Here is a 17197-nt window from a genome sequence, read left to right on the forward strand (position 1 = left end):
CGTTCTGGTCATGTGCAGCAAAAAATCGAAACAAACATCAGAAACTTAGGCCACCCATTTCTTCATTAGAACAGAGTTCAGTTAAGCTATAGTTTGCATTCTAGTCAAATGTGAACCTAAGCTTAAAGTTAATAGTCTGAAGCAAGCATGGCGCCCGCAGCCACACTGTCACAGAAATGAAATGGTTTTGCCAGGCTTGGTTCCTGCCGGACTGCATCCCTTGACATGTAGTCAACATTTCTGATTTAACATAGCAACGCTACGCAGGCAATGAGGCGCACCGCAGTGGAGGGCTCCGGATCAATTTTGACCGCCTGGGGATCTTAACATGCACCAAAATCTCAAACACATGGGCATTTTCACTTTTCGCCGCCATCATAGTCAATATTTTTACTTCCTGTTTTTGTCTCCTCCCGCACATCGTAAGTGAATTTTGGTATGTTTTAGGGGTTAGAAAACGAGCTGGAAACTTTAAATCTGCCCTTTTAAATGCAAATTTCTCTGTAATGGAAGCATTTTTTCCAGCTTAACACAAATTGTACTGCCCAATTTATTCAATAAAAAAAAAATATCCCAACCTTTCAAATAAAGCAAAGCTGCAAGTTGTCTTCATGGTCCATTTAAACATCATGCTTTTGCCTTTGTGCATAATCCAGAGGCCATTTTTAGCAGTATCCCTAAGCAAACAATTTTATAGCGCTGCCCAACACGTGCATGCCTTTCCCTGGTTGCCTCCCCGCCCTGGTGCTAACACATGCACCATGGACAACTCCAGCTGTTTGCCCCATGCACAACCACCGTATCTCTAGGCCTCTTCTATTTGTAATTTTGGACTGCTCAGAACTGCTCCAAAGCAGCTCCGTGCATTTTATTTACCCTTACAATTTATATTACAGGTGCAGGATAGGGCCACTAAAAGCTGCTCTGGGCAGGAAAATAAAAGAAACCATCTGCCTCTCTACGATGAAAATGCAGATGGTCATTCTTTGGTGCCTGAAGGGAGGCTTTCAACTGAGGCATGAGTTGAATTTGTTCGAGAAGACAGGTATTGGAAAAGCGTGATCAGTTCGCTCTCTTTGGGCACAGGAACTAGTGAGTGGGTCGGATAAGAACACCAACCCAGTATTGTTGGGAAGGACAATGAATACATAAACACTGCAGACAGTTTCACGATCTGACAGTGAGCAAGCCCCTGCATAAGGTTGTCACAAATAAGTTTGCACAGCACATGACCTTGTACAGTGCAGTGGGAGAGGGCCCGCACTTTCTTGGAAATGGGGCATTATAGAGTGCGTTATTCATTTCAGAGGCCACACTCCACACAACTGAGATGGACTCTGATGCGAACATTGCAGCAGCTTTGAATGGCCGTGGGGAGTGCCCTTTTCTGTACATTCATCAATGAGCAAGCAGCTTTTCTTTTTAAAAGCACTACTCAGCGCAGAAGAAGGGAAAGTGGGAATGACACTCCTCTGGGTGCCCAATTAGATGCAGAAATACAAGTAAAGTGTGGTAGCAAGCCAGCATGAGGCGTGATTTGCGAAAACTGCCACGGCAGAAAACAGCGGGCAATCAACACATGTGCCTGTACGTGAACTGATGCTGGGGTAGCATTTATGAATAGGAGAGCGGTAAATAAATTTTTGTTTCTCTCTGTTTCTATGTCATCCAACGGAAGAACGCAAGTACTTGAGCAGCATATCACAACACAGAACCCTACACAGCAGGATCCCATACGTATCGGGTGGCACCGACACAACTTGCATTCGTTTCAAAGTGAACATTGGTCATACAGGGGAGGAGGGGCGCCCTAAGCAAGCCGTGCCGCATAGGACGAGTGGCGTGTGGGCAGCCGGCGCCACCTGTGCAGGGCCTTCCAGAGCGCCAGGCATAGCCGGCGCCTGGCACAGGCTGTGGCCCCGAGGGCAAGCACAAGCAGCAGCCCAAGCGCCAGCAGAGCCAAGGGGAACCTACCGAGAGGCGCCACGCCAGTGGGTGCATAGAAGCGCAGCAGAAAGGCCACCACCCGCTGTTCGTCCCACTGGCTGCCCTCGCGGCAGTCCTCACACAGTGCGGGCGGGGGAAAGGGCCGCTTGGGGTGCAGGGGGTCCTCCGAGAGGTCCCCGGCGAGGCGGGCGTTCACCCGGTTGTGCGCACGCCACAGCCACATGACGGCGTCGTGCGACGTCCGCACCTCCGACTCAATGTCCTTGGCCATGGAGCCGAAGTGAGAGGCGCACTCGCGGCACGAGAAGAAACGGGCCACGTAGCTCCGGATGGCCAGGAGGGCATCAACCCCGGAATCATCCCTGCCAAGGGGGTAGCCTGCGTGGCCAAGGGTCCAGTTACGGCCAAAGGGCCGGCTGCAACTGGCTTCACACTGGTCAAGAGCACCCCTGGCATAGTACAATGGAACTCCAATGCTTTGCACGACAAATTGCTGGGCAAACTTGCCACGGAAAAAAAAAATCTGCAGAAATTCTGAGAATTTTCTACTAATGCGTAGCATTCTTAGTCCGCTTGTCTACAGTGGGATTTCTTTAAGCAAAATATGGCTATGAGTAGTGAAAGATGTTGGATTATTTTATTCTTAAGTTGTATTTTGTTTCTTCTCACCAACAACGTAAATATATACCGTTATAGCGATGAAGTGCCTTTACTTCACTAATTACCATGTTTGCACAATTCTAACATGCCCCCCGATTGTAACGCGCAGGTAAGTTTACTGATCAAAACTAAAATAATAATAATGTGAAACCGATACTACCTCGCAGATGTAAGAGATCTGACACGTCGTACCTGACAGAAGACATTTTATTTGACACTTGCAACTTTGGCAGTAAATTCCTTGTGCTTCATAAACTTGCTTATCCAGCTCCTGCTGGTACTGAAACTAAAGCGGGGAACATTAACAAACGATTTCGGTTTTGAGCCCAGTTGGAATGCGGACACAACTAAAACTACCTTTGCCAAAAGGAGGTGTGCATTAGAATCGTGCAACTATGGTTGCTCCCCCCCCACCTTGAAGATGCAAGGCACACACTGCAGAGTTGGTTCATTTTTGCAATTTTTTTATTCTTATTTTGAACCTTTTTGTCGACTTCTTTTGTTTATTCTTCGGGTTCCAGGGGAGACGTATAAGATGCATAGGGTATTTCTGATTTTGCCAGATCATTTTTTGTGAACATATTATTTTTTTTCTATTTTTCTTAATTTTGGGTTTTTCAAAATTCTGCCCGTACAATTATCTCAATTTACACCATTATAACGATTACAGGTGTTACCTTTGCGAAATCTGCATTTTTGTGGCACGGCAGGGCATTACACGGATCGCCATTTTCGCTATTTTTTTATTCGCATTTTGAATGTTTTTTTGCTGACTTTTTTTTTTGCTTATTCTTCAGTTTTGCGGGGACATGTGAACATGCATATTTTGGATTTTGTCAGATCATTTTTGCAAAAATTTTATTTTTCTATTTTTCTCATTTTTTCTGGTTATTCAAAATTTTGTCTGACAAATTATCTCCATTTTTGCCATTGTAATGATTACAGGTGTTACTTGTGCCAAATCTGCATTTTTGTGGAAATTCAGGGCATCACATGGTCCTGGCTGTGGGGGTACTTGGCAAAGGACGCTACGCATTAACAACGCATTAAATGGCCCAGCCATGTCACATGACACAAGTATACATGCGGTCGACTCCATATGACAGCTCACGCAAAACCGGAAATACCCATCGTGGTTGGGAGAGAAACCAGCCACGCTTTCTTTCCCACCTTACAGCTCTTCATCCCAGTTTTTTCTTCCTCCACCTTCATTACTTTCTTTGCCACGTTTGTTGTTTTCCCACCTTTGACCTCTACAGATATCAGTGCCTTTGACGCTGCATTTTACCCTACGCCATTCCGTCGTTAGTTTGCCCCCGTCCTTTTGATCCTTTTGCCGCCAGTTGGGATCCCCTTCATTGCCAACTCCTCCCGCTTTTTTTCTTTTTTTACTTTCCATTTCCCAACTTATCTTTTTGGCTTTCCTGTCAGCACCTGCCTGTGCTTCTTTTTTTTTTTCCTATTTCTTTTTTAACAGTTGCAATCAGCGAGAATTACACAAATTTTCAGTTTTTGTGTCTCCACATAGTACAACGTACTAGAAACTGTGACGCTTGGTGACATGAAAACTAATGCCGCTCACGCTCAGCGATCAGATCTTGCAGCCTTTGCAGTGGCATTGCTCTCACACCTTTGCTTGGGGCCACATGAACTTTCCCAACACTATCACGTTTGCACATGGTGCACGGCTGAAGCCTAGCACAGAACATCATGGGGTGAGCAAGGTAATAAATTTTGTTTTACAGGTTTGGGATTCAAGTTTCCGATTTGCAAATTACGCAAGGATGCAAATTATGCGAGTAAGCACGGTGAATAGTTTAAACAACTTAGTTATTGGCTAACCTGTTCTACACGACTGTGTAGTCAGGTGGGATGAACCCAATTTTGATTATAACAACACCCAAATTGTTACACTCCTGCACATTCCCGAGAAAACGTATAATCATAGAGAATTGTATAACTGTACTTTAAGCAATCAAAGAAGCACACACAACTTCTGCTGCAGAAATTACTTATCAAACTTCGTGTTCTTTCGCTGTACTTTCTATGTCCTAGATGCATGTTGTTGACTTCTGGGAAGCAGGACGCCTTTACGGTCATCATAACAAGAACTCTCTTTTACTCGCTGGCAGTGGTTTTTGAACAGGAGTCAAAAAGAGCATTTCTGCACTCCACAAAGCCTTTGCTCTTTAACAAAACATTCTCCCCTGTGTCATCTATTCATTAATTTTTTTGCTTTCAGGTATAACAAAGCGGTCATCGGAGATGCAGCAAAATGCTGGCTTTGCAAAAAGTCACTCACACTGTTCCGACATTTTGCAGCCCACACTTTTACATTGGCTTCTCCAAGCGATACTAAATCTCTGCAACTAAGCCAAATGTGCCTAAAACATGCATGCAAGCGACTCATTAGATATGTGTGGAAAGTGCTTTGATGTTACGTCATTGTTGACATTCACCCCCCATGGGCCTAATGGATCTCGACTGTTTGCAGGAAGTTACCAACATCATTGAGAGTCGCTGCTAGTTCCATGTTAACCCAAAGCCCTTGGTATTGAACAGTGGTTGGCCTCAATCGTAGTGTTCTTAAATAATGCAATATATTTTGCCCAATGTTGCCTGCTTGCATGCTAATTATAAATATTAAAGCAAACTACTGTAAAACCCTCTAAATTTGTGGCGTTAATTTCTCACAAATTGGGCACATGGTGCACATATATTTGCAGTTACCAAATTTCGCGAATGAGATGATGGATTCGGCCTTGAAACTGAAACCATCTCTAGGGACGCCATCATCTTGCTGCCACCACTGGAACTACAATTTGACACAAAGTTCAGGCAGTCAGGTCACATTCGAGAAGAGCCCTGCGGCACACCTCAACGGGTACAGAGCCTTCTTGTCATCTCACTTATCGGATTATCTCTGAACATCTCAAAGATGGGCAGCACATAGCTGGCTGGTTGGCTGATGACATGAAGGGAGAACAAAAGGGCCGGGGGTTCATGTAGGCAAAATGTTTATGGTTTTTATTGTGCGGTTGCCTATTTCTTGATTCGGCCTCCCTCTCTCCACTTCCACACAAAGTAGCCACCAAGTAGGACACAGAAGGGCAGATTGCTAATGTGAAAATGTCTATTTCTCTGTTCTCATGACGGATGTTAAAGAGCAACAAGGAAAACATGGACAACACAAAGCTGACTTGAAGTCATGCACAAGACTTGAGAGGTGGTTGGCCTGCATTCTTTGCCACCCTGGATGATCTATCTATTAAGTGGAGACCTTCTCCACTGCACCAAACACCAGGGATGAGTCAGTGCACCAAGGGAGTTCGTAAATACGACCTTAAACAGACTGCTGTGGGGGCACAAATCAAGACATGGCCATTGAACAATGACAGCCTTTTCTCCTGACCACAAACAGTCATGCATATGCTTGGTAATAACGTCGATGCCGCCTTTACTGCTGACAATAAAATTTGCTTTCCACACACTCATTTTGAGACTACTTTGTGTGGGTGACCTGTAAGAATATCCGCAATGAAGAATGCAAGCACAGTCACAGGCCAAAGCATAACTTCACTATTTAAATTTTCACCTGCCACTAAAGCTCGAAAGCTTTTTTAACACATGAAATTTGTGAAAATGAGGAGCGCATAAATAATGAGTTTTACGCAAACCTCAAAGTACGAGCTGTTTGACATATCTCTTGTTTTCGATGTCCTCCTTTAAGTTAGTTCAAAGATGTTGTAGATGTGCAATTGCAGAGAAAAGTTATGAACTTATACCGATGTTACGACGAAAACATGCGTCACTCTCAATATTGAAAACCAACTGATAACGTTTCAGACCAAGCATCTAGTAAAAGTAACAGCATGAACTCCTCCTTACACACTGCCCTTTAGTACACAGAGGCTGAATGAAAATGAAACCATTCCCTAACCTTCCCCAAGTGTGCAAAGCAACAACAAATTATGCAGCTGTGACCTCAGCTATTGTACTGCAAATAGAAGGAAGAAATAACAGCCTTTGACAAAATCCACTCAATAAGCTAATTAGACAGCATATTCCTTACCTCAATTCCTTGATTTTTGTATGGCAGAGCCTATCCTACTCAATATAACAAGGCAAATGCAAATATAAAATGTTATTTATTTATGCAGTCAGATGTATAAAATATACCGAATTTCTGTGAGTGCCAGTGTTCCTTTTTTGCACTTGTTTTCATGTCATTAGCCTTCAGAATTTTCCTTAACTGTTTGCAAGCCAAGAAGGGCATTCAAGAAATTGACCTAGGTAAATGTAAAACGTCTGCCACACATGTATATGTGTACAATCAACCATATGCACTCGTTCTATTGCTTTTTTTTTTTTTTAGAAGGATTTAGTGGTCAGATGGCATTTCATCTGGCTAAAGCTTCAACAAAATGCCTGTTCTTGTTGCTCTTTATCTACCGCTTGCCGCTGCCTAAATAGCTCAACTCACCACTTCCTTCCTTAGCCTTCTTGTCTTGCCACCTGCCTTCATCATTGCGCTATATCACTGCTGGCATGGAAGTATATTTGTTTTACCAATGTTTTTGAGTGAGGCTACATATCCATATCACATGCTGGCACTAGCCCCCCTTTCACAATGGTGGTTCATTACGAAGCACACAGTGTAGTCTGCAACAGTTGCATTCCCACATTCAGTTGCCTATATGCAACACACGATATAACCACGAGAAGAATAAACAAAACTCTGTGTCCTGGCAAGCAGAGACATACACGTGGACTCTCTACAATAATGGTTTAACTTCGGGTACCCGGAGCAACGTTCATAGATACTTTTTCAGTTCCGTATCTCCCCGCCGCAGCCATGGAGAGAAGGCGGCCGGCCGCGACTCTCGCCACCGCGGCGCTGCGGTTGCGAGTTGCGCTACGAAAGCGAGCGTCGTCTGCTAGCGGGGAGTGTTCCGCTCGGCATCACCGGTCCTTACTTGTGGCTGCGTACTGCAACATAAATAACTGTTCGCGGATGTTTCATCATTTTGTTGCGGCCGTTGCAGTTCGAGATCAATTTGAAACGGGCGTTATTATGCAAGGAGTCGTGTACGTACGTCCGGGAATTTGAAGCGGTGACTTAAATATCAAGAATGACAGTGTTTTCCGTTTTGTGGACAACATAGGTGGTATCGTGCCTCACAACAACGCCCCCGCTTTCATTCCGGCCACGTAAAAAACAATTTGCCGACGCTGGCTCGGTTCTTTTTCGAGTGCGGCCGTTATAAAGTTGGCTGGGAGCCGTATTATCGCACTATTCTCGACTATCTGAGCAAAATCGGTGCACTGCTGGGGAACAGGCGCCTCATAGTTGTACAACTCCTCTTGACGCTCCATGGGCAAGTGCTCTCCTTTTGTAATCACCTAGCTTGTGCGCACATGCTGCCTTTGTCTATTTCGGAGATCGCCGCCGAATCTCCTTCCGCAACAAATCAAGTTGCTGGGAAAGTTAACGGAGATTGCACATTCCTTCAGTGTAAGCCCAGTCGATCTCGGCGACTTTACGTTAATGATACCTATACTTCTTCGCAACGTCCTTTTCGAGAAAATGAAGTCCACATGCCTTGCGCGTTTTCCTTAGCTCTTTGACCGCGCGGGGAAATATGGATCTGATGGAGGCGCTAAAAAGTGACGCTTCTGAGTGTCGCTTCTGTATCTGCTAGTACAGCCATGTGCGGAGCACGTTGGCATTGCGGTAAGCCATGCTTATAAAAAAACACACAATGTATTGACGGAGCCAGCGAAATCCTCGATGAAAACCGCACTGTTCAATAGCGTCGCAAACTGAACGCACCGAAAGGGCAAGGTTCGCGCACAGGGGTAAAAAACAAACGCAAACGAAAGGAAGAAACCTGTAGAGACGCGCAACTACGCCGAAACTTTGAGCTAAGCCGACTGGAACACGCGTACATGCTGTTATGGAGGAGTGGACTCGGAAGGAACCACTACAAGGAGCAAAAAAAAAAAAAAATTATTGCCTTCTCTTTATTGTAGCAGTTGGCTTCCAAGACTACACAATTTCCAGATGTGTGCGCCCACCCACGCACGCACAGCAAACATGCGGAGCGCTTAACTAGGAAAAGTGGTTTTCGCCGTCCTGCTCCGCTCGGAAGGAAAACATAAATGAAACCGCAGGTGAGCGCCCAGATGTCAGCGCGCAAGAAAAGCTCGGTGCGCATGAACCTAGAACAGGCACGGAGAAGAATAATCAGCATCACATGAGAACGTCGACTTGCCGGAGTGCGCGTCAACGCTGTGCGCGTCAAACGCAGCGCGCGCGCGCGAGAGAGAAAAGAATGGCAGATAAATACAAGAACCCTCAGAAAAAAAGCAAAAAAAAAAAAAAACTACGTGGCGTAACACGTTACGTAGGGTTGGTGGTCAGGTGATTTTTTTCGCTGTTGGACTCCTTCGCCTTGATGCAAAAACCAGCCCTCCCGTAACGTACGTTCCGCCCCGGCATCTCGGGTTGTGACCAGCTAGCTCTGGCTGGGTACTCGAAAAGAAATAACTGTTCTCGGAAGTTGCTCAACGTTGTTGCCGCGCTATTCCAGTTCGTGATTTATTTGAAACGGGACTATTATGTAAAGAGGTGTACGTACGCCCAGTGATTTTTAGAGGGGGATAAAATACCAATACGAACGACAGCATTTTAAATGAATTTTCACGTAGCAGTATACAGCTGTCAAGCGGGCACATGATTTCGCTTGCCATGCCAATCGCGCAAATTCGTTGCAGCACGAATGATATTTCCTTATAGCCATGCGCAGCAACTGCACGCTTTCTTTATGAAAGACATCCGTGTATCCTTTGTTGTTCCGAAGAAATCAAATTGTTTCGCCAGTTAAAGCTAACCCAAAATCCTGGATAAATTAGGAAGTTTTGTATTGAATTGCATGTTTTCCGGTTATATTGTTAGCATTAGGAATTTTTGTTTTTGTTCACTAGATCTGTTTTGTTTTAATAAGAGTTCTTTAGCATGCGGATCTGTATACATTCCGTCCTCCTCCTCACAGTTGTACATTTTGTAAAGGGCACGTGCCCCATGCACGAGGCATGTGCCCAGCCTCCTCACAAGTATCACTGCTAAAGTTTGCTGTAAAATCTCGTACAGCCGACTGCGAATTAAGCAAGGCGGCATTGCACCACGCCCAGCACATGAAAGGCCAGCACATGTCAAGGCCAAAGCCAAGCCAAACCCGTTGGTCTTCACCCGCCAGGGCGAAGACAAACGCAAGCGAAAAGAAGAAACTCGTAGAGCAGACACGCGACTACACCGCGACCGCAGCTTTGAGCCCAGCGGACCGGCCGCGCACGCCGTCGACGCTGCCGCCGGAGCCGCCGCCGCAGCCGCCGACACAGCGCAACTCGCGACCGGAGCGCCCTCTCAGCGCCTAGGGTAAATTCGCGCCCGCTTTGGAAGGCGCAGTTCCGAAACTGAAAAAGTATCTATAAACGTTGACCCGGAGGTCCTTACAGAGCCCCGTTTTGGAATTTCCTTCCTCAGAAGTTTGGCCAGTCCAACTAGAATTTTACCTCCCATACGTTCTAGCAGCAGTACTGTTTACTAGGCACCAGACCCCGCTAACAGCAACTTGTTAATTTAAAAGAAAAGTGAAACAGCGGCAGCATACCTCCAGAGCTGAAATAGGCTCCAACAGTCAGGCTGTGGAAAAGCATCCAGAGGGCACAGGGATATCCCCGCAAGCCCTCCCGGCTGCCCCGACAGCCTTGGTAAGGGCCTACACCGGGAAGGCCCGCCTGCAGAGTACCCGTACGGGTGTGCTCTGTACATGTACACACTTTGGGATCCACAACAACCCCCAGCATGACAGTGCATTGCCGACAGCCTGTCCCCTCTGTACTACATTCACTAAAAGCCCATCTTAACTTCACTGAGTTAGCCGAGATTGGCAACGCATTTTCCGTTGCCTAGCAATTTCACACCCTTCCCACCTATGATCAAAATAGCTGGCACCACAATGTCAAGCAATGCCAACAGCCTGCCCAGCAGGCCTAGGCCCTCGACAGGCCTCTTCACATTGCACAATTTCGGCCAGATTGCTCAAGAAATACAGCCAGCTCACTATGATTTGTAAACGTCTTCTACTTCCACATTTTTTCTCCACAGCCCATTTTAACATGGCATGCATAACAGCGTGCAAACCAACATGACAAAGTAAGGGCCACCCTACCCAACTCAGAGCCTGAAAATCGAGGGGAAATAAAAGGCTGTGTGTCCCAAAGCACCCAATTCTATTCTCACACCAAATGAAGACAGCTACTGCACAGAATGATCTTTGCTGCATTTTCAAATTTTCTAGCTTCAGTGGTTGCTACCTGCCAGAGTTTTATGACCACTGATCAGCGCAAAGATCAGTGTGGGGCCACAAGCCCCACTTAACTTTTTGACTCTGCTTGAACAACACAGAAAAACATTTGACCAAAATCAAAGCTGAATGCCACCAGTTGTAGCGATAAAACCTGCTTTATAATGTTGACTAGCTGAGGTTTGTGTTTTCTCAAAAACATGGGCACAGTAGAAGTTTCCATATGCATTTATTTTACATACATATGTCCCTGTCTCCCTATTCCTTACATAAAAACACCTAGAACCTTTGCATATCCTGTCTCAACATTCACGTTTTCCCGACAAGTCATGAGTGGGAAAATGTGTGGGGAAAGTGAAACCCCCTTTTGACGCTTTTGGCATTTTTTACTTTAATAAACAACTCCTGCTGCTGCAAGTCATGTTTATGTATTCATGGAACTGCAATCTACTACACAGGCCAATTTGTTCCCCCACTTGAGTTCCCCTTTAATCATTTCATGATGCTGTAACGACAGCTCTTGCATGTCACCTATGATGCCAAGCTACTGACTCACTTTGTGCAAAGTCACTTCATATCACTCAACCCTTTCGCAAATGTTCATTATTAGTTGGTACACACTTACCTGTTTGCTAAGAAAATTCGAGAGGTCTTCTCCTTTCAAGGAACCAGCCTTAGCTGATGTGAGGAAAGTATGGATTTTCCTCAGTGAGTTCTTTGTCTTCTCACTTCCTGGAAAATGCTGTGGCCCGGGCACAGTTTTTAGTCTTGGGTCAGCGTCCCTTCCCAACCACTGCATGCACTACTGTTTTGCATGATTCCATCTGTCTCAAAAATTACAGTACTGTAAATCTCGTTACAGCAGACACTCAAGGGGTCCGGGAAACACGTATCTTTTAACCAAGGTCTCTTGTAACCAAAAATACTAAAAACACTGTAGAGTTAGACATGACCACTTTGTTATACATCAAAGCTTATTTAGACAGGTTGAGAATAAAATGCTTACGATGGCTTAAAGAAGTCATTCATAGCAGTTTTAAGGGCTGCAGATAGTATTAGCTTCCTTCCAAACTTCTGAAGGTAAAGCACTTCACTTTGCAAGCCTTCCTGTTTTCACAATACTGTTAAAGCGCTCTTAGATGTTCGTCAGCCTCAGCTGCCGACACACACTTTCTGCCCTGCAATATCCTTATCTACCCACTCTAGTTCATCCTCCAGGGCACCATTTATCACATGGTCTGTAAGCTCCTCGGAGCACACAAAGTCCACATCTGCAGACACAAACTCCTTAAAAAAAGTTCTGGAACCTATGCGGTCTCTTGGATGCAGGTTAAAGCTTCATCTTCAGGGCAGTTTTCCACAAGGTCTTTCATATACAACCCCTCTTCCATCATGTTTCTTCTAAATAGCGAACAATTTACTATAGGGACCCCAAAAAGTTGCCCTTAGTAACACGGTGTCTCTTGCAACCATGTCTCTTGTATGCCACATTGCTAACGTGGTAAACATAAGAACACCAACCAAACCATTTTCAGATGTCTCTCACAAGTGCCTCTTGTAACGAGGTTTTACTACATATGCATACAGAGGTTCACAACTCATTTGCAAATTATTAAACTTCTACTTAGAGCAATTTCTGAACATCAACTACTTGTGAGCGATACTACAATACTCCCAATAGCAATATAAACTAGCACTTGCAACATCACATACATAGCTAACAAACTGCATTATTGAATTTTCTTGATTCTAAGAAACTCTTTTTTTCAAACCCATGATGCTTAAAGGAGCCATGAAGACAAAACACAAGTTTGAGTTATTCGAAAGATTTCGTGTTTTATAGTGCCCCCAGCGCTAGTCCGAATGCAAACGATGCTTTATACACTGAGAAATTAATTAATTTAGGTTAAAATTTTGATTTTCCCACAAAATTGTGCGTTTTCATGGTCTGCAATGACATCACAGGGCCTTGTTTACCGTTAGTGAACCTAGATGCCGCCACCACACCATGGCAAGCCATTTTCTGCCTTTGGTTTGCTTGTGAATGTATTTGTACCTGGCTCGTTTTGTTCATGGAGACAAATGTTTCATGAAACATGGTGCTCGCTCGACAAATACGGTCACGTAAGACATCGTCGCTTGCGTCAAACGGCCAGTGTTGTCTGAAACAACCCCAAAGCCCTGCAGTCCTGTGCAGCTAAACCAAGCATAGTGCGCGCAGTACCAACAGCAGCATACGCATCGGTCCTTCTATGTTTACGTGTGCTTTCATAACTTCCACTGTTTGTCCCACAATTCTTAGGGCTTTCAAAAGAATGTGCCCTAAATTTAAGCGCAAATAGCTCGTTCGGCAAGCTTATAAGCTCTGCCTAATTTGCGTTTGCTTTTTCCGCCCTCCGCTAATCGCAGAGCTGGCTGGTATGACATCATAGGTTCTGTTGCAGGAATTGAGCTAGTGGGTCGCATGGCCATTTCCTTTTTTCCTAATCATGTAGCTTATTTGAGTGAAGTTTACGTTAAAAGTGGTGAAGTATGATTTTAACGAGGCAATCTTTTGAATGAACCAAACTTGTGTTTTCTCTTCACGGCTCCTTTAAAAGGGGGGGAAGGGTGCTCGGATTCAAAGTATGTCCAGCTTAAAGGGGTCGTGAAGAGAAAATGCATTTGCCTCTGTTTAATTTTGTCTGCTTCAATGACGTTTTGAGAACATAAACCTAGAATATTCTCGCAACTCGTTGCTTCTAGAATTTAGGAGACTCCTTTGAAATTCCCGTTTTGAGGTGCATCGCAAGCGACCATGCGCGCGTTGTTAGGCAGCGCAACTAGCAGTGATGTCACAGTAAGAGCATTCGAGAGTTAAACCAGTTAAACGCTCTTTGTGTATGTTATTCTGTACAGCTGCAAACCCGATATTTCAAGAATAATGTATCCTTTATTCGTTGCTATAAACTGTTTTCCATCGACGTGACCGGTGTCGCGGCCGCTTCAGTTGTCTGGCAACCATTGTAGCAGAACTCAGACTTACTAGCTGTTCGTACGGTTTGTAGCCAGTTTCCTAGCTGACGTTCACGTTGTTTTGCCAAATTCTCTTCGGAATCTTACCTTTTTTGTATTAAATGGCACAAAACCACTCAAGCAAAAAAAATTGGGCCCATCTCCCCGCGAGGGGGACTCGAGTAAATGCGTCGCATAGGGGGTGGGTGTATTGCGTTAACGTTTAGTGTTTGGGGAGTTGGTGGTAGTGAATGCGTTGTATCAGCAGCTTCTTGACGTAGTTTGAATGAGTCAAGGATATAAGGCGCGTTCGTAGCCTCCCATTCTGTGTCGGCTTTGTGGCGCAGTGGGTAGAGCACCATGTACATGGCGTTCCGCCCGCAGGGTCGAGGGATTGAAACCAGGCGCCGGATAGTATTTTTTTTTATATAGTGTGAATGAGTCAAGGAAATAAGGCGCGTTCGTAGCTTTCCATTCTGTGTCGGCTTTGTGGCGCAGTGGGTAGAGCACCATGTACATGGCGTTCCGCCCGCAGGGTCGAGGGATCGAAACCAGGCGCCGGATAGTATTTTTTTTTTATATAGTGTAGGGGGAGGGGTGCGGACAACGACAGTGCGGACTACGACTACGGACGTCAACGCGGGTGACATCGTGAGTTACTGAAATGCTCTGCATTAAAAAAAAAAAAAAAAAAAAAAGTGCCCCGTGTGTGATTTGAACTTGCGGCTGCTGGGCCAGCCTGCATTGAAGCAGACACTGTATCCACTACACTATCCATGGAAGAAGCGCATGCATCAGAAAACTGCGGCATAAAAGCTCCTTCGCATTTGTAACCCAGCACTCCGGTGTTTTTTCATAAAGTCTAATCAACCCAGAGCTTTCACCGCCAACTTACTGTTGAACGCTTCTGCAGTAATCCACAGCGGTGCATACCCAATGAACAAAACAACGTTAACAGCATTGTTTATTGGAGGAAACAGGAAAGCAATCAAACTGCATGATGGTGGGACTCGGCGACTCGGCACTGCTTCTCGCTAGTTATTTTTGCGCTTGATGAATAAGTGACGGGTTGGTTTTAAGTTCCAACTACTCGAATTTCCTTTGAGAAATGTGTTTATGTAGTAAATTCTCATTTTAGGCTTTCGGTCATTTATCTCGTCAGGTCAGAAGTTTCAAGTTTGCGCAACTCACATCACAGGCTACGCGAGACGGATGTCGGCAAGCTTGTTCAAGTATACCAGCAAGCAGAACAACAGTTTAGACTCGTGCAAAACAGCGTAAACAGTTTACAAATACCCAGTTTACTTTAAACGTGGTTACTTCTGCGTGCGCCACTCACCCGCGTTGTTGACTGAAAGGTCGACCATGTTGATTAGTCTGTATCAGAGATCAGACATCTAGTTGCAGGGCGAGATTCTTCATGGCGCCGCTGTTGTAGCTTTATCTGACCCTTTGCGAGCCCGCTATATGCCGACATGTTGTGCAGACGCAGGGGAACTGTGACTGGCTTCGTAGCAAGACGTCACGACTCACTTCACGAGTTGAGGAGAAAAGCCTCGGTGAAACCGGAACTGCATTTTTTTTCCCTATTTGCCAATATCGGGCAACGAAACGGGTGTGTATTGTTTATCAAGGTTCCACAGTTATAAGTACCCACACAACACAGTTTGTTTGAAAATCTCTTCACGACCCCTTTAATATGTCAACTTTTTAAACTCTCTCTTGCTAAATGGCCGAGGGTGCTTAGAATCAAGAAAACGCAGTAGTTTTGATTTCATTTGCCATTTTAGATCACAGCAGCGATATTTTTAACTGCATGGGGTGAGAATACTGAGAAATTATTTTTTTTCATTGCCCTAAAATAAAACTAATACCCCTGCTACACTAGCGTCCGAATGTCATTAGAACCAAAATGTCATTTGACTCAAATGCGAAGTTGTGCTGCTCCACTGGGTTTTGAAATGCCATTTGGCTCAAATGACATTCGAGCCAAATGTGCACCCAGAGAAAAATTGGGCTCTCAAATGCCATTTCTAGCACTCTCGCGCACAGCGTTCCAAGTCAGCATAAACAAATACATTGCTGGCGTACTTAAAACAAACAAAATATTTTTAACTGTGGGACTGTGTTTACTTCTCGTTCGCTTAAACGGTGATATCAAGATGTAATAATTCCGCACTCTCAGCACCAGTGCGAGCAAGCGACAAACCAGTGTGGCCATACAGCACAAAAAACCTTGATTGCAATTCAGAATTAAGCAAAAACCGTGTCAAAGCTTACGTCATTGATAATTTGATACCATTTTAATTCCAAAGACTGCCGCTAAATTTGATTGTTGCATTATTGTGCAAAAACAGAACTTGACAGCAGCAGTGCCATGCAGCACGGCGAGCGATTATTAAAGCTTCCAAATGCCATCCAAATTGTAGTGGAGCACGGTGGATTCTGAATTGCATTTTGCATTTGAAGCACCCCATTTACGTCAAATTACATTTAGTTTAAATGACATTCGGACCCTAGTGTAGCCGGGGTATGAGACCATAAAAATTTCTTGTATGCCCTCTGTTGTATTGCGCGCCTTTGGGCCACGTGACATGTCATTGCACTCTCGGCCACAGCGCCCCTCTCTGTATATAAACGCAGCTCGCCTGGGAGCGAGGTTCTCTCTCTTTTGTTGCACCCATTTGGTCACAATGGAATAAACCATTCCCGTGCCTGCCACGTTGGTGTGCCGCCCTCGTCTGTCGTCCTGGCATGAACACAACATAATGGCGACGAGGACAACGAGCCTGCGACGGGACTACGCCCCTTTCAACGGATGACGGACACGGCAGCTGCACCAAGGGACGGCGACGCTGCAACAGTGGAAATGACGACTCCTGCGGAAGCTGGAAACGTCGCTGGAAAGGTCGCTATGGGCTTCGGGTTCGGGCAAGTAGAGCATTTTGACGAGTCTACAAACGACTGGCTTTCGTATGAAGAGCGTCTGGTAGCGTACTTGCGCGTTAACAGGGTGCCCGAGGATTTGCGGGTGGACGCTTTCGTAAGCCTAATCGGCCCGAAGACGTACGCATTACTGAAATCTTTGACCGCCCCGGATAAGCCGTCAACAAAATCGTTTGACACCCTTCTTGAACTTCTTCAGAATCAGCTTTCCCCCAAGCCATCTGTAATTGCGGAACGCGCGAAATTTCACCGCAGAACGCAGAAAGAGGGCGAAGCGATAT

General features: G+C 45.2%; 1 protein-coding gene across 1 annotated transcript in view; it reads right to left on the reverse strand.

Moving 5' to 3' along the window:
- The window catches only part of LOC144148232 (sulfhydryl oxidase 2-like), a 73470-nt gene that overhangs the window by 17480 nt on the left and 38793 nt on the right, over window positions 1–17197 (reverse strand). Inside the window, exons 8-10 of the mRNA XM_077679807.1 lie at window positions 11602–11718; window positions 10281–10407; window positions 1975–2325 (exon numbers count right to left, since the gene is read on the reverse strand). Coding sequence (XP_077535933.1) covers window positions 1975–2325; window positions 10281–10407; window positions 11602–11718 — 595 coding nt within the window. The remainder of the gene's footprint in view (window positions 1–1974; window positions 2326–10280; window positions 10408–11601; window positions 11719–17197) is intronic.

This window comes from Haemaphysalis longicornis, unplaced genomic scaffold (assembly GCF_048455015.1).
Source record: "Haemaphysalis longicornis isolate Haplotype H1 unplaced genomic scaffold, Haemaphysalis longicornis Haplotype H1 scaffold_1, whole genome shotgun sequence".
Classification (NCBI taxonomy): Eukaryota; Metazoa; Arthropoda; class Arachnida; order Ixodida; family Ixodidae; genus Haemaphysalis; species Haemaphysalis longicornis.